The sequence below is a fragment of the Thamnophis elegans genome, chromosome 16 (assembly GCF_009769535.1).
Source record: "Thamnophis elegans isolate rThaEle1 chromosome 16, rThaEle1.pri, whole genome shotgun sequence".
Taxonomy (NCBI): domain Eukaryota; kingdom Metazoa; phylum Chordata; class Lepidosauria; order Squamata; family Colubridae; genus Thamnophis; species Thamnophis elegans.
This window is the reverse complement of record NC_045556.1, coordinates 23,291,923-23,316,845: the sequence shown is the minus strand read 5'-3', so window position 1 is coordinate 23,316,845 and position 24,923 is coordinate 23,291,923. Positions and strand designations below refer to the sequence as shown.

General features: G+C 45.1%; 3 protein-coding genes across 12 annotated transcripts in view; all 3 read right to left on the bottom strand.

Annotated features, from left to right (window-relative positions):
* Positions 1-5,050, bottom strand: part of MAP2K5 (mitogen-activated protein kinase kinase 5) — a 177,315-nt gene extending 172,265 nt beyond the window's left edge. For 5 of the 10 annotated variants that reach the window (XM_032232589.1, XM_032232593.1, XM_032232590.1 and 2 more), the window contains exon 1: positions 4,829-5,049. In XM_032232589.1, the coding sequence (XP_032088480.1) occupies positions 4,829-4,969 (141 nt within the window). In that variant the 5' untranslated portion in view covers positions 4,970-5,049. Of the gene's footprint in view, positions 1-4,828 lie in introns of all 10 variants that reach the window. The other 5 variants (XR_004256607.1, XM_032232591.1, XM_032232595.1 and 2 more) reach the window with 2 other exon arrangements.
* A 10,320-nt stretch (positions 5,051-15,370) lies between these two features.
* Positions 15,371-20,232, bottom strand: C16H15orf61 (chromosome 16 C15orf61 homolog). The gene is given in 5 exon segments (XM_032233169.1): positions 15,371-16,764; positions 18,960-19,022; positions 19,025-19,169; positions 19,171-19,347; positions 20,209-20,232. Coding segments are annotated over 5 exon segments (537 nt in total). The 3' UTR covers positions 15,371-16,636.
* A 777-nt stretch (positions 20,233-21,009) lies between these two features.
* Positions 21,010-24,923, bottom strand: part of IQCH (IQ motif containing H) — a 109,276-nt gene continuing 105,362 nt past the window's right edge. Inside the window, exons 20-22 of the mRNA XM_032232502.1 lie at positions 24,401-24,509; positions 22,398-22,501; positions 21,010-21,220 (exon numbers count right to left, since the gene is read on the bottom strand). Of these exons, the coding sequence (XP_032088393.1) occupies position 21,220; positions 22,398-22,501; positions 24,401-24,509 (214 nt within the window). The 3' untranslated portion in view covers positions 21,010-21,219. The remainder of the gene's footprint in view (positions 21,221-22,397; positions 22,502-24,400; positions 24,510-24,923) is intronic.

Below are 24,923 nucleotides of genomic sequence, written 5' to 3'. Positions count from 1 at the left end.
GGATGGTCTTTTCCATTCACTGGCCTTTGTCTCTCCAGACAGCGCTTTCAACATTCAGGAAGGTGGACCTCGGAATTCTGGGATCGGAGGGCCACACATCTTGAAATTGCTGAGGTTGAGTGCTCTACTCCAGCGTCCCTTCCTCTTCTGCATTTAGTCAAGTTTGGAGATGCCAACAGGGGTGTCAAATTCAATTTCATTGAGGGCCGCATCAGGGTTGTGTTTGACCTCGGGGCGGGGGGGGATATGGGCTCAGCTAGCTTGACGTCACTCGTTTCTGTGGTGGCCCAAGTGCTCTGTCAGAGAAAACGGGCTCCCGAATTCCGTTTTTGGCTGCAATGGCCTCTGCAACCCTCTGCCAGCGAAAACATTTTTGCTGGCAGAGGCACAGTGGCCAGTCCTTCACAGTTTCCAGGGCAGCCCCGCAGGCCAGATCTAAGCACCTGGCAGGCCAAATCCAGCCCCCGGGCCTTGAGTTTGACATCCCTGTGCCAAATGCTTTCCAGAAATGGGGAAAACCTTTTGAAAAACCATCCCACCAATTACTTTAAACACTCACTTTATCAGAGAGATGGGCGGCATACAAATTTAATACATACATACATACAGTATCTAATAACACTCCAATCAATATTAAAGGTCCAGTGCAGGTAGTCCTTGACTTATAACCATTCATTTAGAGACTGTTCAAAGATGCAACCATGTTGAAAAAATTCCTTGCACTTATGACCACTGCAGCATCCCCATGGTTACAACAATCAAAATTTGGGTGCATGTATTCATGATGGTTGCATCATCCTGGATCACATGATTGGCATTTGTGACCTTCCCAACTGGCTTCCAACAACCAAAGTCAATGGGGGAGGGAGCTGGATTCACTTAACAACCCTGTGATTCACTTAACAACTGCAGTGATCCGCTTAACCTACCCTGACAAAAAAGTTATAAAATTGGGTGCGACTCACTTAACAACCCCCTTACTTAGCAATGGAAATTCTAGTGCAGTGGTAAGTCGAGGACTTCCCGTATGGTCAATCTGAAGTTAATTTCAACAAGGAAATGAGTTACTGCACTTAAAGTAATGGTTTTAACGAATCACCCAAGATGGCATTGTTCCGATGACAATATGAACCTGAAATGGCTGTGGAGGAAATCACCTCACAACCTATGTTCATGTTATCATGTTAAACCAGTAACAGATGAAAATGAGTAGATACATGTAATAGAAGTGACAACATAATATAACTTCAGGACTAGCACATACATTTATATGCTTCCTTCAAATTTCTTTCAGTGTTACCCTAATTGTGGAAAAAGAATGAGAATAGTCGACGAAAAAGAAAAAGAATACAACTAACTCAATTTCAATACTTAGGACGGTCCCAGGGTCACGTGATCCCCTTTTGACCTTCTGATAAGCAAAGTCAATGGAGAAGCCAGATTCATTTAATAACTATGTTTCCAACTTAACAACTGCAGTGATTAACAACTATGGCAAGAAAGTTTGTAAAATGGGGCAAAACTCACTTAACAAATGTCTCATTAGCAACAGAGATTTCGGGCTCAATGTTGGTCATAAGTCGAGGACTACCTCTATTTTCACACATGCTTTCTCATTCCATCTTATCACATTCAACCAATTCCACATCGGTACAAAACAGTCCTTAATTCAATCTGATTTCTATTGTAAAATGCATGTCCCACATCAACAAATGTGTCATGTGCTTCCTTATATTCATTTCTCAAAGATGGCTGAAAATCTGGTTTTAACAACTATGGATGTAATAAAAGAGGAAAATTATCTTAGAATAACTCCAAAACATTTGACCATACTGCTAGAAAGTCCATTTTGTTCCATTGCAAAGAATTTAACTGTTGACAAAAAACACTTATCAACAACAACCCAACAGGTCTTGATTTCTCCTCCTGAATAGTTTTTAACCAGTCTCCATCTCGGGAAAAATCCAGTCCTTGATTATTAAGGACAGAGACAAGTAAGCATTTTAAAGCAGTGTATCTCAACCTCAACAACTTTAAGATGGGTGGACGTCAACTCCCAGAATTCCCCAGCCAACCCTGCCAGCTGGGGAATTCTAGAACTCCATCCATCTTAATGTTGCTGAGGTTGAGAAACATAGTTTTAAAAAATCAGCAGGGAATAATCTAGTCCTATAGCTTTCTTGAAAAATTTATTATTGTTAAATGTAAACCTCTTTTTTAATTTATAGTTTTATCATAGAGAATAAAATACAGAACAGTAAAACAAACAAACAAAATGAAACAAAGCAAAAACATACATTCAACCCTAACAACAACAAAAAAACAGTGTAAGGAGGAGAAAATAGTCAATTGGATTTAACATTTAACATATAGGATCCACCCTAGCTGAGTGCAGAAAGAAAATAAATTCTCCTCCCCTTTTATGAGATGGATGGATGGATGGATGGATGGGTGGATGGATAGATATGATAGACAGACAGACGAAAAAGCAGTCAACAGGTTGAGCTAAACCAAGAGATTGAACGGAGAGGGAGGGAGGGAGGGAGGGAGGGAGAGAGAGAAAGAGAAGTATACATAGGTCCATGGAGGACATTATCCCCTGGATAGGGTCATGTCCTGATTTACCAGCGGAAGTTGACTGCTACTGCAGAAGAGCAAATACGATGCCCGCCATGTTTTGGACATCACTGCCCATAAACCCCAATCTGCCTGACCAATGGACAATGAATTGAAATGATTCCTTCCGAGACTTCTGTAGGGCTCTGACATCAATTGCTGAGAATCCATGTTTGGGAGTGAATGACCCAGTCAATTTGGTCTACATGTCAAGGCTGCCCTCAAACAGTGGCAAAAGAGAAAGGACCATAGATGGGACAAAAACCAGAAACCCGATGAATGAAAGCAGGTTGAAGTTCAACCCATGAAAGAGTCAAAAATCTTCTGCTCTCTCCTCCTGAACCCACTGCTAAAGGCAGCCTCAAATGCATTAAAAGTCCTGGAGATGTGGCTTAATGCTAATATCCCTGTGGGGGATCTCCCCATCCCACCAGACCACATAGGGCAGGCATTCTCCAGGTCCCTTCCCTGGAATTTGGACATCAGTGAGATCTCAGAAGGGGCCCTTTTCCATGGCTGCTCTTACCCTGTAGAGCAGAGCTCCCCAACTTTTCCAGCTTTGCGGACCGGCGGGGGAGGGGGGAGGGGGGATGGTTCTGCGCGAGCCGTGGGCAACTGCACACCTTTGCAGCTCCATTTGCACATGGACCGTGTGCGCCCGTACTTGCCCACTGCTTCTGCAAGTGGAAATGCATGCACATATGCCCCCACCAGCCACTTCTGTGGCCCGGTTCCAAAGAGATCAAGGCCCGGTAATGGGCCACAGTCCGGGAGTCGGGGACGCCTGCTGTAGAACACTTCCCCCCAAAGATGGCTGTTGGAGCACCCTAGGAGATGACTGAGGCTCCTGGGGACTTTGGGGAATCTTGATTTTATTTTTCTGTTTACACTTTCATGGTTTCATTATTGTTGAGAGCTGCCCAGAGTTAACCTGATCCATTATGATGGGTGGCTATATAAACCTTTTAAATAAGTAACTATAAATATATAAAATTTAAGGCAGAGACAGCCATGCACAGGGTTGCAAGAGCCAGGACAACAACATCATCATCATCATCATCATTATTATTGCGTGGTTAATCTTTGGTGAGATTCATAGCCTTTGGGGCTGGTTGGTAGCTCAACAGCTCAAGTCTTAACCAAGGACCTAGGAACTGTTAAGGTAACGTCGGAGGATATAAGCTATTCCAAGTAGGGTGGTTTTTTGTAGAATCAGAATGTTCAAGTCTGATAAATTTAAAATTTCCAAATAGTGAGGTAGCCCATTGGGTATTGCTCCAAGGGCTCCAATTACAATCGGGACAACACTCGATTTCCCCCCCCCCACAGTCGCTCAACTTCAATTTGCAAGTCCCGGTACTTTGTGATTTTTTCTTGCTGTTTATCTTCAATTCTTGCATCTCCAGGTACTGCAATGTCAATGAACCATACTTTTTTTCTTTTCAACTATTGTTATGTCAGGTGTGCTGTGGGCCAAGTGCCTGTCAGTCTGAATTCTGAAGTCCATTATTATTATTATTGTTATCATCATCATAATCTATTCACAACAATGCCAAGTCACAGCCCATAAACAGCTGCTTTATCCACATGAACTAGGATGTTCTTGACATCCTACATATGGGAATCCAAGCAATGTGGCTCTTTGTCAATTGACAGATGTCAAGGGACAGATTCCCTAAGTGCCATCAAACATTTTTTGGGTATGGCACCCAGCGCGCCTATTACCACTGAAGTGAGGACAGCAGGAGGTTGGACTAGATGACCTCCAAAGTCCCTTCCAACTCTATTACTCTATGTTCCATTAAATTAATGCCATCATCGTTCAATTTATCAGGTCCGGCTAATCTACAGTTCAGATTCAGAATGGTGGGAATTTAATGACTGAAGGCCTAAGCTAGAATTATGAAGGCAAAGTTTAAGAAGTGGGGAGGAGGAGGGGGTGTCTCCCTTGTAGCCACAAAGCCTGGATCCACCATGATCCCCCCCCCGGAGGCCGTGGGGGAGGGGAGGCGGCGCCAGGTTCTTCGGCCTCCGAAGCCCCCAGCAGAGCCCCCTCCCCAGCCCCCAACGGGCAGCCCCACGGAGGACGCCCTCCCAGGCTCCGGAAGGGGAGAAGGGGCCGCTCCCGTCCTCCGGCTCCGTCCGCCTCCCTCGACTCTCCGCCTCTCGCCCTCCCCCCTCCCCAGCCCCGCTTTCCCCCGGCGCCCCTCACCAGCACGTCCCGGAAGAGCAGCTGCGGCGCGGGGTGCACGGTCCAGTCCACGGCGCCGCCGCCGTCCGGGATGCGGATGCGGATGACCAGCGCGGGCCGGGCCGGTTCCATCCCGGGGTCGCCCAGGGCCAGCAGGAGCATCCCCGGGAGGCGGCGCGGCGCTCTCCGCGGGACTAGGCCGCGCCAGGCCGGAAGGGCTCGGGCCGGAGGCACCGCCCCCAAGCGCGCTCCCGTCGCGGTCCCCCTCGCTCCCCTGCCCCCACCCCTGCTGTCTCGCGGGGGCGCGCCTGCCCTGCCCGCGGAACGCCTTGCCACCAGACGCCCCCCTCCCCCAGCAGCTTCTCCTTCTCTCCCCCAGTTTGCATTACACCCAGCCCTCCATTTACAGCAGTTCATTCAGTGACCGAAAATCCGAAAATACAAAGGTGCTGAAAAAAGTGACAGGACCGTTTTTTTCACATTTACGACCGTTGCACCATCCGCGTGGTCACATAATCAATGGCTTGGCAATGGACTCCTATTTACGACGCTTGCAGTATGACAGGAATGCTCCCTAATGCATTTATCCATAAATAGGTTAAGTAAACAAGGGGGTGGGGGATCACATATCTTTATCTTACCTCCTATTATTAAATTCCCACCACTTTGAATCTAAACTGTAGATCAGCCGCACCTAATAGATGGAAAGATGGGGGCATGAAGCAACAGAACATAGAATAATAGAGTCAGAAGGGACCACGGGTCTTAAAGTTGCCAAGGTTGGATACCCCTGATTTAAATAAACCTGGTTCTCCTCCTCAGAACTGTTCTAGATCGAAACCATGATCAGAATCTCTTCTTTGCCCCTTGGCAGAAAAAGAATCTGGCTGGAGAAGTGACAAGGGACCAGCAATTCCTTTCTGGGGGGGGGGAGAAAATTCCTCCTGGGGGCCCTTCTCGGAATATTCACAATGTTTGTCTCCCCTTCCTCACCTTGCACCAATACTTCTTATCCTATGTCGTATGCAGGTAGAGCCCAAACTTTCTGTGGCTAAGCGAGACATTTGTTAAGTGAATTTTGCCCCATTTTATGACCTATTTTGCCATAGTAGCTAAGTGAACCATTGCAGTTGTTAAGTTAGTAACAAGGTTGTTAAGTAAATCTGGCTTCTTCCTTGATCAAGGCGTGAGGCGTGAGGTAAACGGAACGGCTTTAATTTGAACAGTTCACAACAGTAGGATTTCAGAACGCGGACAGTGCCAGCCCAACTGACAGCTCTTTATATACCCGAGCTGTCAGTTGGCTGGCCAATGGGCGGCCAGTGATTTTCCCGCCAGCCAGCAGGCGCACCCCAGCCAATCAGGTATCGGCTGCTCCGGCCCCGCCTGTCGGCTGCGTTGGGAGGACACAGCACCCCTTCCCCCCAGATAGCGCATGTGTAGTCCTGTAAGTACGCAGGCTTTCTGCGCACACGCTGCAATCTTCTCAGTCTGGGAGTGTCCTCCGAAGAAGGAGGAGGTCCTGCTTTCATGACGTGGCCACTGGGCAGGCGGCAGGCCCGGAGTCAGATGCGTGTAACAAAGGTAAGTTGGAGATGGATTGTATGGTGGGCGGAGACAATCTGCGGGGACGGTGGCTTGAGGTGGCGAAGCTGCGATTGGACGCGGCTGGGCAGGATAGGCGGCTGATGGGCATGCAGGCCCCGGCTACGTCATTCGCGGTATTGCGGTTGCGGCTGGAGACGATTGGCCCCCCAACACGCAGTGGCTGGATAGGACTAGCAGCCCTTGGGTATGCAGATCCCGGCTGCTGACGTTGATCGGGCACAGCTGTTGAAGGTTGCGGACCCGCCGGTGCCCAGCGCCGAAGCTGGTTCAGATGGCGCCTCCATATTCTTCCGTCGGCCAGCAGGACCCTGTAAGAGCAGGGTCCTGTTAACTCGGTTATCACCCCGGGCAGCCATTTCGGGTCCCCCGCGAAGTTCTGTGCAAACACCCCCTCCCCCACCAGAAAGCCCCTAGGGTGATCGGCCATGGTTGGAGATGTGGGAGAAAAGGGGGGGTGCATTCTGTTCAGTGTGGTCTGTAAACGGTGGCCCATGAGGACCTCCGCTGGGCTTTTCCCAGTGGATTGACAGGGGGTGGAGTGCTGGGCTAGCAGGTAGGTGCGGAGGCGGTGTGGCCAGGGAAGGTGGTTTAATCTGGAGAGGCCTTCCTTTGCCGAGCGCACCGCTCGTTCAGCCAAGCCATTGGCAGCGGGGTGGTAGGGGGCCGTGGGGGCATGCCTGATTCCCAGGGAGGCTAGGAAAGAGAGGAAGGAGTAGGATTGGAATTGGGGCCCATTGTCGGAAACGATGATGTCTGGAATTCCGTGTGTTGTGAATAGGGAGTGGAGAATTTGAACGGTGGCGCCCGCCGTGGTGGAGGTCATAGGAAAGATCTCGACCCATTTGGAAAGGGCATTTACGACTAAGAAGAAGGAGCGGCCCTCCAGGGGCCCAAAGAAGTCAATATGGAGGCGGCTCCATGGGGAGGGGGGAATCTCCCAGGAGCGGGCAGGCACAGAAGGGGGAGCCGGCCTGACAGCCTGGCAGGGAGGGCACCGCTGAACCCAGGCCGCAATGTCAGCATCCATGGAGGGCCACCAAGCATAGCTGCGGCCAAGGGCCTTCATCCTCACTATGCCTGGGTGCCCTTCATGGAGGTTGGTGAGCACCTGCATGCGGAGTGCAGCCGGTATTACAATCCTGGAGCCCCACAGCAGGCAGTCCTGTGATGCAGAAAGTTCATAGCGGCGGCGGTAGAACGGAAGGAACTCGCCAGAGCGAGTTTCCTCCGTCCAGCCCCGCCTGACAGCATCCAGGACTCTCTGGAGGAGGGGGTCAGAACACGAGGCCTGAGAGACATCAGTGGCAGACAGGGGGCAGGTGATGTCGTCGGTCAAGATGTAGACTGAGACCGAGGGTGCTGGGTCCGTGACAGGCAAGGGTAGAGGGCAGCGGCTGAGGGCATCGGCATGCCCCAGCTGTTTGCCCGGCTGGTAGATGAGGGAGCATGAATAGGCGGAGAGAAACTCCGACCAACGGCCCATTCGCGATGACAAGATGGTAGGTATGGGGCGGTCCCCAGTGATGATGCCTAGGAGGGGTTTGTGGTCGGTCACTAAGGTGAAGTGCCGGCCGTAAAGATAATGATGGAACCGTTTTACTCCTGCAACGCCCGCGAGGGCCTCCTTGTCCAACTGGCTGTAATTCCGCTCAGGTTTGGACAAGGTGCGGGAGTAGAATGCGATGGGCACCTCGGAACCATCGGGGTAGGCGTGGCTGAGGACAGCCCCCACCCCGTAGGGGGAGGCGTCGCACGCCAGTATGAGTGGTAGGTGCTCGTCGTACTGGACGAGCACAGAGGCGGCAGTTAATAGAGTTTTGACAGCCGCGAGCGCATGCACTTCGCGGTCTGTCCAAAACCAGGGGTAGACTGCCCGGCCATTTCGTAAGCCCGGGCAGTGTCGACTGCTATCTTCATGGACAATACGGACCTTTCCAGGATTTTTCTGTGAAGATTTATGTCGAGGAGCCCATATATGAACTGTTCGAGGAGGGCGTCCTCTAAATCGGGGAATTCACAGTTAATTGCGGCTGATCGCAATTCGGCAATGTATTGGGCAATTGACTGGCCCTGCCGTTGGATACACCGCCGGAAATATTGCCGGCGGGTGTACTTGGAGGGAGAAGGCTCGTAGTGTAGCTTGAGCCGCTCCATCAATACATGGAGAGGCAAGGAATGTACCGGTGCCGGTGCAGCTAGAGACCGGGCTGTGGCGAACATTTCGGGCCCGCAATAGTGGAGGAATGTGCCCTGTTGCCTCCCCTCAGGGAGCTCTGAGAGGTCGTGCGCCATGAGGAAAACCTCAAACCTCTCCAGGAATGCGTCCCATGATTCGGCCTCTGGTCGAAAAGCAGCAAAAATGGAGGAAGGAGCCAGGGCAGGGACGACAACGGGGTCCGTATCCGACATCCTCGTCGCCAGTGTTAAAGATCAAGGCGTGAGGCGTGAGGTAAACGGAACGGCTTTAATTTGAACAGTTCACAACAGTAGGATTTCAGAACGCGGACAGCGCCAGCCCAACTGACAGCTCTTTATATACCCAAGCTGTCAGTTGGCTGGCCAATGGGTGGCTGGTGATTATCCTGCCAGCCGGCAGGCGCACCCCAGCCAATCAGGTATCGGCTGCTCTGGCCCCGCCTGTCGGCTGCGTCGAGAAGACACAACAGTTAAGTTAGTAACAAGGTTGTTAAGTAAATCTGGCTTCTTCCTTGACTTTCTCTGACCTTGTCAGAAGGTCCCAAAAAGAGATCACATGACCCTGGGGCCCTGCAACCGTCATAAATAGGAGTCAGTTGCCAAGGGTCTGAAATTTGATCACGTGACCACAGGGAAGCTTCAGTGGTTGTAAGTGTGAAAACTGCTACTAACTCCCTTTTTTCAATGCTATTGTAACTTTGAATGGTCACCACATGAACTGTTGTCGGGCTCCTTGTAATTGGAATGACTGATTGTAAATTCGATCTAGAACAGTCGGAGGAGGAGAACCAGATTTATTTAAATCAGAAGTATCCAACCTTGGCAACTTTTTACACTGGTGGACTTCAACTCCCAAAATTCCCCAGCCAGCATGGCTAGCTGGGGAATTGTGAGAATTGAAGCCCACAGGTGATAAAGGGGCCAAGGTTGGACACCTCTGCTTGACCATGTTCTTCTCCCAAACCTTCAGGAAAAACCCATTGACTGTTGGGTTAGTTTAAGGCTGGAGCTTTTCTTGGCCACAGTTCCAGGTGGAGACAACAGGTGTAAAGCGTCACCTTCTCTCCATTCCTGTGCACACAGACCAACCCAATTTGGGCATAGTCAGAAATGACCTTTGAGGTTCTGGGGAGGACTCGGAGACCCACTGACTCGGAAGGATTCCTCCCACATCCATGGGCACTGTGCTCCTTTAGATTGGGTGCTCATGACCACTCAGTGATGCTTATTGATTAAGTTATTCGGAGCAGAGGACCAAAGCAGGTTAAACTGATGAGAAGCCTGAATGAATTCTATTGGAAACCCGGGGGCTCAGATGGGGGTCCTGATGCAAGGAATAATCGCAGGGGTTGCTGGTTGCCGTCCTGGCGTGGCTCGTCCTCTGCAGATGCCATGGCGTGAGGATGGTGTTTCCTAAACAAACGTAAACAACACAATGGTTTCTTTTGAGAGATGGGCAGCATATACATTTAATAAAGAAATAAGTAATGAGCAGCATATTAATTTAATTAATCAATAAAATAAAGATTTGGCCAAGAATGATTCAACACTGGTAAAATAGAAGCACATTGGAGGAGGAGGATGGGGGGAGGAGGAGGAGGAGAAGGAGGAGGAGGAAGAGGAGGAGGAGGAGGAGGAGGAGAAGAAGAAGAAGAAGAAGAAGAAGAAGAAGAAGAAGAAGAAGAAGAAGAAGAAGAAGAAGAAGAAGAAGAAGAAGAAGAAATGTTATTAAAAGCTGCTGCTCACTTCATCAGCTGCATAGAGTGGCTGAATTGATCTAGGATTTAAACTGGGACAAGGTGAGGGAAATGGATCAGCTTACATGATCCCCTCCCTTTCAATTCAAATCCTACATCAGTTTGTATGTCCAATGAAGTGAGCTGCTAATATGGCAAAATCGTTATGTATGTCTTTTGATCAAAATTTGTTAATGGGAAAAGATGCTAGCAGACTCCTGATTCTTTGTCAGTCGAGAAAGGACCCGTGCAGTTTCTTCAAAATTTCAGATTGAAGCCAATTTGGTGACTCTAGTTGGGTGTTTTCTTAACCTGAGCATGGCTTAAGCTTCTTGGCTGAGAAATTCTGGGAGTTGGAGTCCACCCAGCTTAAATTGACGGAGGCTGAGAAACACCTAATTGGCTGCAACTTTTCAGTCTTGATGAGCTTCCACAGAAAAATATGCTAGTTGTGCAACATCTTATTGGGAGGGGCTGCAATTATATTTTTTCCCTCGAAAATCCAACATGTGCAAGCCTGAGGTGTCTTTCCCGATCCCCCCAAAATATTCCCTGCATGGGTATGGACTGCACAAGCTTAAAACATTTCACAACTTTCCTCAGCCAGCTTGAGGGGGTTTGTAATTGTTTTTGCCGACCTATAAATTTTTGAGTAACAACAAAATTATTGTGATTTTTCTTCCTAAATTATTCATATATTACAAAGCATGTATGTAACAAGGGCCATGAATCAAAAGGCATATAATGACTCTATCTTGGAGTCATTTCTTCAAAGAAAAACTCAAATAGATTTATGTATACAAGTTAACTAAGAGACCATGATTTTAATAGTGTTCATAATTCTACCTGCTTCTTCCCGAGCGTCATACATTCTTTTTAAAGTGCTACAGTTTTTAAATGAATTTTAAAATTCAGAGCTTTCCTTTGGGGAGACAATTGCTTTCCATCACATTTAGCTGTTGGGTCCAACTGGTATTATAGCAATCACTGAAAGAACAGTTTTGTCATGAGGTAACCCAGAGCTCATAAACTCTGCTTAAAAGGACGCAAATATCTCTAGGAGAGGTCCTGGCTAAGTGTTTTGTATCTTTGAAATAAAAGCAAGATGTTGCCATTGTGCATCATTGATGTTTTTATTTAGTTGTCTGTTGCAGAGGAGAGAAACTTCTCAGGTGAGCCTAGAATTCAAGGCCACATGGCTCAGTTTCTCAAGAGATATTTAAGGATGGTAGTTTATTCTTTTCATAAATATAGCACGGTTATTTATGCTTATATTATAAAACCTTATTGTAAACAAAACAATGAAATGCCCTTTATCAAGGATAATTTTTTGCATTTAATACAAACCTTTGTACACCAGTCTTTCATAGGGCTCCAGCCAATTCACAGTAATGACAACACACAAATGTTCATTTAGGTTATTGGTGTGAGCCAGATTATATTTCATTATCTACAGTACCTTCAGTCTTATTTTTCGTGGAAATAAAGCCTTAAAATATTAGGCTTCCAAATATTTCAAACATGTTTTCATCAGTCATGAATTAGTTTGATTTAGATTTTTTCTCAAGACACGAAATGCCAAAATACTATTTTAAAAGGCCCCTCTGAAATCAAGAAAGAAATCAATAAGATTTATCTCCTTGCTACTAAGCTTGAAATGGGCATGTGGGAATTCTGGGAGTTGAAGTCCTCTAGGCTTCAAGTTGCCAAGGTTGGAGACCCCTGGTCTAGATGACAGAGCTCCATGCTGTTTTTGTCAAAGCCATCAGTTCCCTCCAGATGTTGCAATTCCCCAAATTCTCAGGCAAAGACCCACCATTTGACCAGGACTTGGAGCAGCAGTCCCCACACATCTGGGGAAGCTATGTGGGAGAAAGCCAGGCATTTTCATCCAAGGGTTTATCCTATGTTTTCTGCATTTCTAACTTAAAATGTCCTGGTTGAAGTTTAGTTCTGGAATTAAAAGAAATGCCCAAGAGAGCCCTCCCAATTGATCTTTACGCAAACATCAATGCTTGAGACTATTACATATTGGCATTTGTAAGTATTAATGCAAGCCTGACATTTCCATTAACACATATACACAAAACATCCAACAAATTTCAGCTTTTTGGATTAGTAAACAATACTCCACGGACGAGGCTTCTGTTAATAATGTTTCTTATTGTTGGAAAATCTCTAGTGGACAAATTTGTCAAACATACAAAAGGTCTAAAAGTGAAATATAGTAATTAAGACTCTCACTTTATTGATTGGGGAGCTTAAGTAATTTTTCATTACTAACGTAAGATTTAATACATAAAAGTAGTTAAAGATTCTGCCTTGGCACTAGCCATTAGCATGTAATTGAACTAGTAAAAAAGATCAGTTTAACCTATGTTGATTACCACCTTACCTTTGAAAGGCAATTAAGGATCTCAATCATTGCAACAAGATTTGATTGTGTGGCCTTTATTGGACATTGATCTTTTAGCAAAGCGCAGTTACATTTTCCATTAATTTACAGTAGCAGTTTGACTCCGGTACCTTAGACCATTGACCCAGATAAGATGTCAGGCTAAGTACTCGTTTAGTTTAAGGTGCTCCCACCACTCATTCCTAAAAGGGACACCGAAACAAGTCCGATATCCATCAAGCAGGCTTAGGCGAAGGTTTCGGTTACTGACGTGCGTTTCATCAGACTGGATTCCCTCATGTTCATCATGTCCTTCTCCTCCTTTGCTTTTTTAAGCACTGCCCTTCTACCAAAGGAAAGAGATAATTAAAGCAGGGGAGAAACGTCCAAACAGAAAGGGGAGCAACTATTGAGTTTCAAAGGATCGCGTTTCCTGGAAGGTCATGTTTTCCAGGCATCTTAAATGCATTTTGAAGAGGTATTGAAAATACCTGCCCAGCCATTTTATTGCCAATGACACTGGAGGGCCAGGAACTGGGAGGGGTTGCTGGGAGGTTTGAACAAGATAAAAAACCAGAAATAATTGATCATGTAGAATGGGGGGGGGGGGGAGGACTGAAAGCTAAGAGTAAGGACCTTCCCAAGGATAGAGCGGGGAAATTAAAATTAAAAAAACACCACTTATCAGGACATGGAACCAAAAGAACAGGTGCTGCTTACATCACTTGGGTACAATACCTTATTTTGTACTACAGTAGATGTGAAAACCACCTTTTATATTTTCCTCTCTCCTGCAAGTAACATACTGCAAAGGTCAGATTTGTCCGTGTGAAAGCAGGACGAAGAAGATTTGCACTTGAGATTCATGCAAAACAATCTCACAGCAGACATACGTGAATTATTTCAGATGGTCATGAGTTCACACACTGTAGCCAGCCTTCAGGTGATATGCTTGGATTAACGTGATAGAAATTATCACAGTGACTTGTAAATCACAGGGGACAGATCAGAATTGGGAGAACACCACCAATCAGGGTCATTAAAACAGATCACAGGTAAAATAAGGCTAGCTTTGTGTAATGTTTGTTTTCTCCTTAGAATTACCCATTTTTTATTCAGGGCCCAAATTTCACACTCGCTTCATTTTTATCCTTTTAAATAGGAATGCAAGAAGTGTTTTTAGGACAGAGCCTGTTTAATTCTTCAAAAGTTGACGTAGGCACAAGTCATATGTATTTGAATATAAGGATAGGATTTGTTTTGGGGAGGGGGAGTAGACTATGAAAATTTACAGTGCTAAGCCTAAATTTTGGAGTACTTTGATTTACCTCAATCAGCAAATCTGCCAGTTCTTGATTTAAGTGCAAACAGGAAATCCAATCTTTTGTTTTCCAAACAAATCGGGAATTAGAAGATAAGAACCAATCAGGTTTCTGACTATGGGTTGTGGTTTCTCTGCCATAACAAATAGGTCAGAGAAGAAACTTCTGGGTTGAGAGAACCCTTGAGTGGCAGGTGCCAACTGCAACCATTGGGAGTCCACGGAAGAACATTCCTCAGATCCGCTCAGCTTCTGCTTGAAACTTCCAGTGTGGGAAAGCTTATGGTCTTCATCACTAATTGGTTCCTACCACCTTTTGGAATTGTCCCAAAGATCTACCTGGAATTGGCTTTTCTCTCATTGAGAGCCATTATTCCAGGTCCTCCATGCTGAAGAAAAGAGAACAGCTCTCATGTACTCACAGCTAGCATGTTGCCTCTTCCTGAGGATTACAACAACCCGTCCCATTAGGTCCTGCAGGAGAGGCTGCTCCAAAACCCATCTGTTAGGGACTATTAGCTGGGGGAGACCCTGTTTTGCTATGCACCTGCCCTTTGGATGATCAGGTGAGTCCTGACTGGTTTTTTGCAAGGTCTTCAAGATGTGGTTTTGTCCCTGGGCCTGGAGATCCGGATGGGTAGCAGAGCTGATGCAATCGCTGTGTTAAATTTGTATGGGCTTTCTACCCCAGATGTTGATTGTATTTGTGCATTTTTAAATACTGTTTATTAGTTTTGATAATCATGAATTTCAGATGGGCAGTCACATAAACTGAAATAATATTACCTGCCTCAGCAAAACAGTCCCAAGAGTTTTTTTTTTGATGATACCTACCCAAATTCGTTCCCAATAGAATTAATCTATCCCATTTATCTACAGTGGGATGCCTCCCATCAACTGAACAATGAACCTTCTGTTTAAATACAAGTGGTCACACAAACAGCCCCTAATGATAACTATTATTGCATCTGAACTCTGCCCTTGGTCATCTTCCAAGTTCATCCTTCACCATGGTCAACTCTTGAAGTACTTGAGATCCATTGATTTTCATGTAATAAAAAGAAAATTTCTTACTACATTTGCCTAATTGTTGCACCTCGAGAGCTCTGAGCAAGACTCTGCTTGCTATTAATGCTGCAAACACTGTCAAAACCTGGGGAATCAATAGAGTAGTTTGTCAAGGAGATTCTCCAAGGAGGGATGCCCAGCGCTATATAGACAAGGAGTCGCGTTCCCTCCACTTATCGGAAAACAGGTAAGCAAAGTCAGCACTCTCCATTATCAGAAATCAAATAAGCTGCAGCTAGTGAACGGGCCACTCCAAGGGGAAGCTTTATTTATTGCATGGTAATTAAAAAACATTTTATCAGTCTTGTGTTGAGACCAAACCTTTAAAGAAGAGTATTGACAAAATCGGGAGCAATGAACGAGCAGTATTTGACTTTAACTTATGAGCTGCACTTATTTAATTCTGCCCATTACTGGGAACATAAGTTCCAGCCAATCTAGCAAAATGCTAATAGTCACTTTTATTATTAATGAAGCTTAATGTAACACACCGGCTACTCCTCTGGGCGAACTATTTATTTAACTTGTATTAGGAATATCCTTTGGTATCAAATATACTGGAGTTTCCTTGATTACAGATTTAGAGCTGCAGTTAAAACAAAACAAATGTACTACTTGTCTTCTGAATGAAAGCAATTCATAATTCAATTCTGATGGATTTTAAGAAATATACTTACACAAAATCTAACAAGAGCCTTTTGAAAAACGTCCTAGATGAAAATAACTTGCTGAAACAATTTAAAATGAACAAATGTTACACATGCTTTTAGATCTGTTTTCATAACTACATTATTTCTGCAACACTTTATCAGGAAAGCTTTGGAAGTCAAGAGTTTGAAAACAAACTAGAGTGACTGAGTGAATATAATTTTCTACATTAAGCACATGACAAAATCATATTGTGTGTTAATTACTTCTAAATCATGTTGAGTCAAATAATAAAGCACACTTAACTATCTTCCATTGAAAGCAATGTGATTGAACAGGTACTTAATTTCGGCCAGATCACAATCACTCTGACTGCAGGTACAAGACCAATCTCCACATTCAACCCTCTGAAATTTCAGGTATTCCACACACCCCCCCAAACCCCTCTGGATTTTAATACAAACAACTTCTATTTATCAGAGGACTGAACCACTGTTTTGAATATCAGTTATATCTTTTAAAAACTTCATTAAGAAACAGATTGCTTTTAAATTGTACTTAAGAATTGGATAATGAGGTAAGATCGCAAAAAACCAGTATTTTAATTAAGAGGCGAAAGTCAGCTTTGGATGAAAGAAGTTAATTCAGATAATTTCCCAGAGTTTTGTTTGGTTTGCGGATGTGCATAATTCAACATGTATTTGATGTTTTACAGAGTCAAAGAAAAGCAATGTTTCAACAATAGGGACATGCCTTGAAAAAATACATATACTGTTTGCATAAGAATGTTGACACGGCAAACATTTTAAGAAAATATTCTTTTCTCTAATTTAGCACTATAAGTTTTTGAGACCGTTTTAGTACATGGCGCCTTCATCTTCTTTATTCAGGAAGTAAATAGTGACCGGGCCACAACACGTCTGAACAGTCTCGGTGACGCTGGCAAAACACCAAGAACTGATTCCGTATAATAACGTTGGGATTCCTAGTGCAAAAAGAAACAGGTTAAGAGTCGCACGACTCTTACTATTCAGAACAGCTTTAAGCCAAGTGCTGGATGGGACTTAGGAACGTTTTTCAGTTATGAATGTTGCAGCATCCCTGTGGTCATGTGATCAAAATTGCGATGCTTGGCAATTACTTCATATTTATGATGGTCGCTGTGTCCCGTCACATGATCCCCTTTTCTGACTTTCTGACAAGCCAAGTCAATGGGAAGCCAGATTCACTTAGCAACTGGGTTACTAACTGACCAACTGCAGTGATTCACTTAACAACTGGGGCAAGAAAGATTGTAAAATGGAGCAAAACTCCCTTAACAAATGTCTCACTAAACAACAGAATTCTTGGGCTCCATTGTGGTTGTAAGTTGAGGACTACCTGTACATGAAGTCACCGGGGCTCAAGTGACTCCACCAAGCAACTGCCAGAGCCAGTGGGATCCAAGCACTGCAAGGGGGAAATGAGGTTTGCAGAATATTTTGAACTGGATAACTTTCTTGGGGAAAAAGGGGTACAGAATGCAAACTGGAAAATGAAGGGAGGATGTTTCCCCCTCCTTTCCTTAATTGGTTTATTTTGATTGACAGCCACAGTCATGGGAGCCATGCAAGCTTGCAAGTCAACACAGACCTGGTTCCCGTTGAAACAGTGAAAACTTTCCCATAAACGAAAGTGAATTCCTAGCAGCAGCAGAAATAATAATGAACTAGTATAGGGATCTTCAACCTTGGCAACTTTAAGACTTGTGGACTTCAACTCCCAGATTCCTCAGCCAACTTTGCTTAAAGCTGCCAAAGTTGCCAAGGTTGGAGACCCCTGCACTAGCAGCCCTTCAGGCCACCCCCCTGCCCCATCATTATGTTTCTTTTAGGGGAATTTAAAGCAGATTTATCCAAGTGAAATGGGGCACTTCTTGAAAGGGAGAGCTGGGTTTAACAGTAACGAAGTTGGAAGGGACCTTGTAGGTCATTTAGTCCAACCCCCTGCTGACGCAGAAGACCTATACTAGGGATTCGAATCGCCGACCTTTCTGATCGACAAGCTGGGCATTGAAGCCCTTCCCGTCCCTTGCAGAAAAGGTTTGGAAATTCTTTCCTGACCTTGCAGCTTTTATATAACCCCCGGCTGACCCCAATTAAAGTTTAAAAAAAAAAAAACCCTAGGAGATCCTAAGCATAAGTTTTTCTACTGAGTTTTTCTACTGAGTGGATTTCTACAGCATTTAATGTTTCTAGTTTGGCTGTTAGAATCGAGATTTCACATTCACATATAAAACTGCAACAGCTCTTTCTGTCATCAGTTTTTTAGAATCTTCTCCCTGGGCAAAAAAAAAAAGTTTGATCGTACCGTGATGGATTTTAGCAGTTTAAGTTATTTGATTTTATGCCAAGAACAAAGCTCTGTGCCAGGTCCTTGACTACAAGGTTTGCTGTGAAATAAAGGACTTGTTCTATGCACTTAAAAAAAAAATCTGTCTCGACAAATAGAATAGCAATAGCAGTTAGACTTATATACCGCTTCAAAGGGCTTTCAGCCCCCTCTAAGCAGTTTACAGAGTCAGCATATTGCCCCCAACAACAATCTGGGTCCTCATTTTACCCACCTTGGAAGGATGGAAAGCTGAGTCAACCCTGAGCCGGTGAGATTTGAACAGCTGAAACTACAGAACTGCAGTCAGCTGAAGTAGCTTGCAGTGCTGCATTAACCACTGCGCCACCTCGGCTCATAAACCACTAACAAACTTCTCAAAGTCAAAAAAAAAAAAAGGAGCACGACCTCCCACCCACCCCCCAGAAGCTTAACAGCAGAGGTCTTCAAACTTGGTCACTTTTAAGACTTGTGGACTTCAACTCCCAGAATTCTCCAGCCAGCTCTGCTTAAAGTCTTAAAGTTGCCAAGTTTGGCTGGGAGAATTCTGGGAGTTGAAGTCCACAAGTCTTAAAGTGGCCAAGTTGAAGACCTCTGATTAACAGTAACAGAATTGGAAGGGACCTTGGAGGTCATCTAGTCCAACCTCCAGGAGACCTATACTATGAATTCGAACCGCCGAAGTTTCTGATGGACATGTTCGGCGTCTTAGGCCACTGAGCCACCTAGTCAGGCTACTGGGAGGAGCACCTTCCCCCCCACGCGCCCCGTAGAGCCTTGCAAGAGGGCGCCCACGGGCCCCGCGCTCACCCAGGTTGAGCAGCTTGAGGGCGGCCAGCAGGGCGTCCTGGGAGTCCAGGTCCCGGCGGGCCCGCGGGAGCAGTGGTACTTGACGAAGGGGAAGCAGCCGGTGCGCAGCACGTGGTAGTTGGCGCCGCGCACCGCCCAATTGAAGCTGGACAGGCCGAACTGGTCGTTGCGCACCGCGCTGTACTTGACGCAGAAGGAGGTCCAGGGCGGGCAGTCGGCGCTGCAGCAGGTGGAGGGTCAGCAACCTCAGAGGCGCGGGGCGCGCAGAAGGAGGCCCCGAGGGCCACAGCAGCGCCCGCAGCAGCCCGGCGTGGAGCCGCCCCAGCGCGCCGAACGGCCGCCCGCGCCATGCGCCGCGCCACGGGGGCCGCCCCGCTCGCCGCCGCGCCTGCGCAGCACGCCAGCCCTGCTGTGCGCGCCCCCGGGGGTCGGCTTCTTGGGAGGAGGCGCGTGCCGCCGCGCCCGCCACGCGCCCTCTTCGCTTTAAGCCTGGCGGACTTCAACTCCCAGATACCCTGTAAAGTGCTAACCAGTGCCAGAAATGTTGGACAACAGAGCCATAAATTTATCTGCTCTGCTGCAAGACAGAAAGTGACTCACAATTTCAAATAAGCATAGCCATCCTCATTCTGTTAGGCCAGGGATCCCCAAACTTGGCAACTTTAAGACTGGTGGACTTCAACTCCCAGAATTCTCCAGCCAGCATAGCTGAATCCCAAGTCTACAACTCTATTGTCCAATATTTCTGACACCAGTTGGCATTTTACAGGGAATTCTGGGAGTTGAAGTCATAAAGTTGAGAAACACTGATTTAGAGACTAAGTCCTTATTCCTCTCCATATGAACAATCACCTCAGCTGCCTTCTTACATAGTGGTCCTTCACATGCTGGCTGGAGAATTCTGGGAGTTGAAGTCCACCAGTCTTAAAGTTGCCAAGTTTGAGGACCCCTGTGTTAGGCCAATGTTTCCCAACCTCAGTAACTTTTAAGGCTGGTGGACTTCAATTCCCAGAATTCCCTGTAAAAATGCCAACTGGTGCCAGAAATGTTGGACAATAGAGTTATAGGCAGTGGTGGGATTCAGCCAGTGACACCACTTCGCGAGAACCAGTTGTTAAATTTCTGAACAGTTTGGTGAACTGGTTTGTTGGAAGAATCATTAGGACCAGAGAACCAGTTGTTAAATTATTTGAATGCCATCACTGGTTATAAATTTACTTGCTCGGCTGCAAGACACAAAGTGACTCACAATCTGAAATAATAATGTAACCATCCTCAATCTGTTAGGCCAATGTTTCTCAACCTCAGTAACTTTTAAGGCTGGTGGACTTCAATTCCCAGAATTCCCCAGCCAGCATATGAGGGACCACTGTGTAAGAGGCCGCTGGGGTCATTTGTTCATATGGAGAGGAGGAACAACGTTTCTAAGTCAGTGTTTCTCAACCTCACAGCAGCCTTTAAGATGTGTGGACTTCAACTCCCAGCATTCTATTATTTTAAACAAAGCTTGCTGTTTAAAAATACAGTTATGACTTGACCCACGATTGGACCTGGCTACATTAGAAACACTCAACAGAAGAAATAATGACATTCTGGCAAGTTAGCTGACACATAGACATCATAGATGGTAATAAGCTAAGCCCTCATGGTATAAGCCGGACTTCAATTCCCAGAATTCCCCAGCCAGCTTGCTTACTTTTTTTTTTGAATAAAAGAACAACTCCCAGAAATGTGTGAAGTATGAAACCATTTGTAATGTAATCTGGTATGGAATATAAAGTCCACTTGTGACTGTTCCTATAATTTCCTTCAGTTCTTATGGTTATTGACATTGAAAATGTATTGGGATATGACTCCTTAAACCCAATGGATCTGAGTAGATCAACCAATGAAATGCATGAAAATGTCTCCTTTTTCCATGAATTTGAGGCACACTCCTTTAACGAAAAATGAATTTAATGTTCTTAGAAATTAGAAGAGTCTTCTCACTTCTGATATTGGGAAATTATTTTCCCCACTATAAATATGTTGCATTTTATTGGAGGAATAAATGTTCATGCTCAGCACACAGAGGAAATTGAATCTAATATTAACAGTTTTTAAAAACCTGGGTCACTACTAAGACCTACTTAGCTTCCCTAAATGTAGTTTTCAAAAATCCAAAAAAACAGTTTCAGATTTACAACTGTAAAAGCTTCAAAAGAACGAAGAGTTTGAAGATGCCTGATAAGAATCTCAAGGTGTGAAGAGTGTATTTTAATCTGCAGGAAGACAAACAAAAAACAAAAAACAAATCAATGTTCAAGTATTTTTTCTTCCAAAACAATTAATCACTTTCAATAATTAGTGTTACTTTGCCCTAAAAGAGAGCAGGTGTAAATTTCATATTTAGGTTTCTTTGCAAGATCCAATCCGGGTGGGTTACCCAGACCAGAGGTTTAGTCTTCCGAGCTTTCCAACTGTGGATGGAGCCCATCCACAGAGAACTTCCCTCCACCAGAATATGTGCTTTGGGCTATTCTATGTGTCATGTATTCTATGCATCATATAGGGGCGCAGTGGCTCAATGGCTAAGATGATGAGCATGTCAATCAGAAGGTTGGCAGTTCAGCGGTTCAAATCCATAGCGCCGCAAAATGGAATGAGCTCCTGTTACTTGCCCCAGCTTCTGCCAACCTAGCAGTTCAAAAGCACATAAAAAATGCAAGTAGAAAATAGGGATCATCTTTGGTACAGTGCTTCGTGCGCCTTCAGTGTTTAATCATGCCAGCCACATGACCACAGAGACGTCTTCAGACAATGCTGGCTCTTCAGTTTAGAAATGGAGATGAGCACCGCCCCCTAGAGTCGGGAACAACTAGCACGCATGTGCGGGGAACCTTTAACTTTTTATGCATCGTATTCATGTTTCTGGTGAAGCCACACCCAATCAGACACCACAGAAATATAGCTCATAGCACACACTGTTAGATAGAAGGTCCCTGAAGATGAGCTCCAGCATGAATCCTAAAGCTTGGAACACTAAACCTCTGATCCCAGTGACCAACCCTGATTCAATCTTGCAACATTATCCTGGGACACATATATTTTTCTTTATTCGTGAGGTTTCTTCATATATGTATTATTGTATATAAATTGCTTGGAATAGAGTTTATATCACCCTATATTAAATCTTTGGCATACAACCGAGAGCATGTTATGGAGTGAGGGAACTGACCAATCACATCTATTACACATCTTTTCTCTTCCACAGTGATGTCCAACTAAGTATGATTTTTAAAGCTTTAGGCTCAAGCTATCCTAAGGAAAAATGAACAGGTGTTTTTGGCCTGGCCGACTGGTCATCTATTCAAGCAAGTGCATAAAGTGCGTTTGGAGAAAGAAAATGCAAAAGGATTATTGGAAGATGCTATGAACAGAGACTGAAAGTTTACTCACTATTTTCTGGATCTTTTGACTTTTGAGGCCACCTTTTCCTCTTCAAATTTTAACTTGTTCGGTTCTGTAACCCCCAAGATCTTCTCAATATCTTGAATGGCTCCCTAGAAAGAGGTGGAAATGCTGCAGATTAGCCCTACAGATTTCTCCATCCTCCCACTCATGTTTGGTCTTCTGGACTTGACCATAATAGGCATTAACCTATAGCTGTGTTGACGGAAGGTGTTAAGCTAAAGCCAAGGAAACTGCATCACCATCCCTGGTGGTGCACATGTTTTTAATCCTGATGAGCAGACCTGTGGAGTTCAACTCCCAGAATTCCCCAGCCAGCTAGCTGGGGAATTCTGGGAATTGAGTCCACAAGTCTCAGAGTTGCCAAGTTTGGAGACTCCTGCTCAAGACTTATGGTGTCATCCAAAACCGAAGCTACCATCATCTGAAGGTTACAGCCGGGACTCATAACCAATGACAAAGTTTGGGTAGAAATCTTGGTTCCTAGAAACCCAAAATGGTTAGCTTCAACATTTTCCAGAATGTTGCAAAATGTAATAGGTTGCCTGAAGGGGCAAATAGCATCTTCTGATTTTTGGACTTGTTTCCATTCAGTAAGATTAGGCTTCAACTTCCAGAATCCTACAACCTGCCCAATGAACAAAGTATATGCAAGAATGAGATCAGACAAAGCGATGTCAACGTGTCATAGAAGCCATTATGGGGACCACATCCATATAATCAAGAGATGCTCTTTACTTTTTGACAGCCCTTATAGACACCTGTGTGTAAAGGGGGGTGCTCTTCATGGTGCCTTCCCTGGGGTTGAGATGGACCACCGTTCATCACTCAGAATTTCTGCTGGGACTTGTATTTTTAGTGCCATCTTTTGCACCTTTGGAGAAGGAACCAAGCCATCACCGTGCAGGAGCACACAAAATACAATACTTAACATTGACCATAGGCAGTTCAGGTTGGAAGTACAACCGATGGGTTGCAGGGACTGGATATGTCTAGTCTAACAAAGAGAAGGACTAGGGTTGATATGATAGTCTTTCAATATTTGAAATATAGAAGAGGGGGTTCATCTATTCTCCAAAGCACCTGAGAGCAGGACAAGACTTACTTGGTGAAAGATTACTAAACAGAGAAAGCCAACCTAGAGTTAAGGAGAAATTTCCTGACCATGAGAATCGGTGGAATGGCTTTCCTCAGGAGCTGTGGGGGCTCCGTCACTGGAGCTTTCCAGGAAGAGGTTGGACAGCCATTTCTCTCATATGATATACTGTCTCCTGCTTGAGCAGAGAGTTGGACTCAAAGACCTCCAAGGTCCCTTCCAACCCTATTATTCTATGTTCTATGTTGACTGGAGCTGAGCTACAAGTGAATGGCCATTCACAAAACACCAGCACTCCAGAGGCTCCTTCAACAGTAGCGCCCCCCAGAGGCTTCCTAAGTAAGTGCTTGCTTTGATAGCCATCATAGTGGGCAGAATGTATACAAGTGCAAACCCTGGCTTACAGCCATCACCTTTCCATAGTTATTGGAACATAAACAGCCTATTTGTTTGCCTCCTCCTAATGGATGTGTTTTAATATTTCAAACATCTCAACCATTTCATTTGACGAATCAATAGGAGAAGTCTTTGGGGAGAAGAGCATTTTTTTGCCTCTCCAATTAGTAAATCCAAGAGTGGATGTATGCAAAATGAAAATCTAATTTCCTCAGGAGCTAGCCATTCATGCTAGAGAGGGTTATGTGTGTGTGTGTGTGTTTTAAACAAGTATACCAACTGCTCTCAGCCCAAGCAAATCCATGCTCCCGTACCAAAACCTTTAAATTTAACTAACAGATTTGCCAGGAATCTCACAATATTGACCCGCAAGCTGTGAAATACGTTCTGCTATGAGCAGAAGCGAGGATGGTTTAGCACTTGTTTATAATACAGCATGAGGTGTTTTCTGTCCTTGAACAGAAATTTAACGGGGATCGTTAGTTAATTAACACTTCACCTTAAAATTGGTCTCGGCATGCATATTAGGTGCTGATAATTCTTGATAGATGATGAAGAGATGCTGAGCAAAGGTCATGAGGACCCCCTGGAGATGTTCTCCAATTGTTCTGTTAATGATATCCAAAGAAACGTCTTTGCCAATGATTCTATTCGCACGCTTAAAAACAATCGCCCTCTCATTTGGGCCTGTCAGACGGAGGGATTTAATGAATATTTCAATCTCCGAAGGTGGCAATCTTCAGGGAGATACAAAAGATGAGGCTCCATTTTAACTTGTCAGTAAAAGGATTTGTGTAATAAATATTTTTTATTAATCAAGTAATGGAGGAGGGCAAAAGCTTGAGTCATTTAAAACATGAGAGTACTAAAGCATCTCAAATATGTGAACAGGTAGCGCTGGTGGGATGAGAACCCCAGTATTATGAAGGGCAGAGCATGCTGTTGGAAACTTGGCGTTGCTCAGATCCCCCATAAAAACAGGAGTTCAGCTGTTTCAGTGAGGCTTGGGCTGTGGCTGCTCT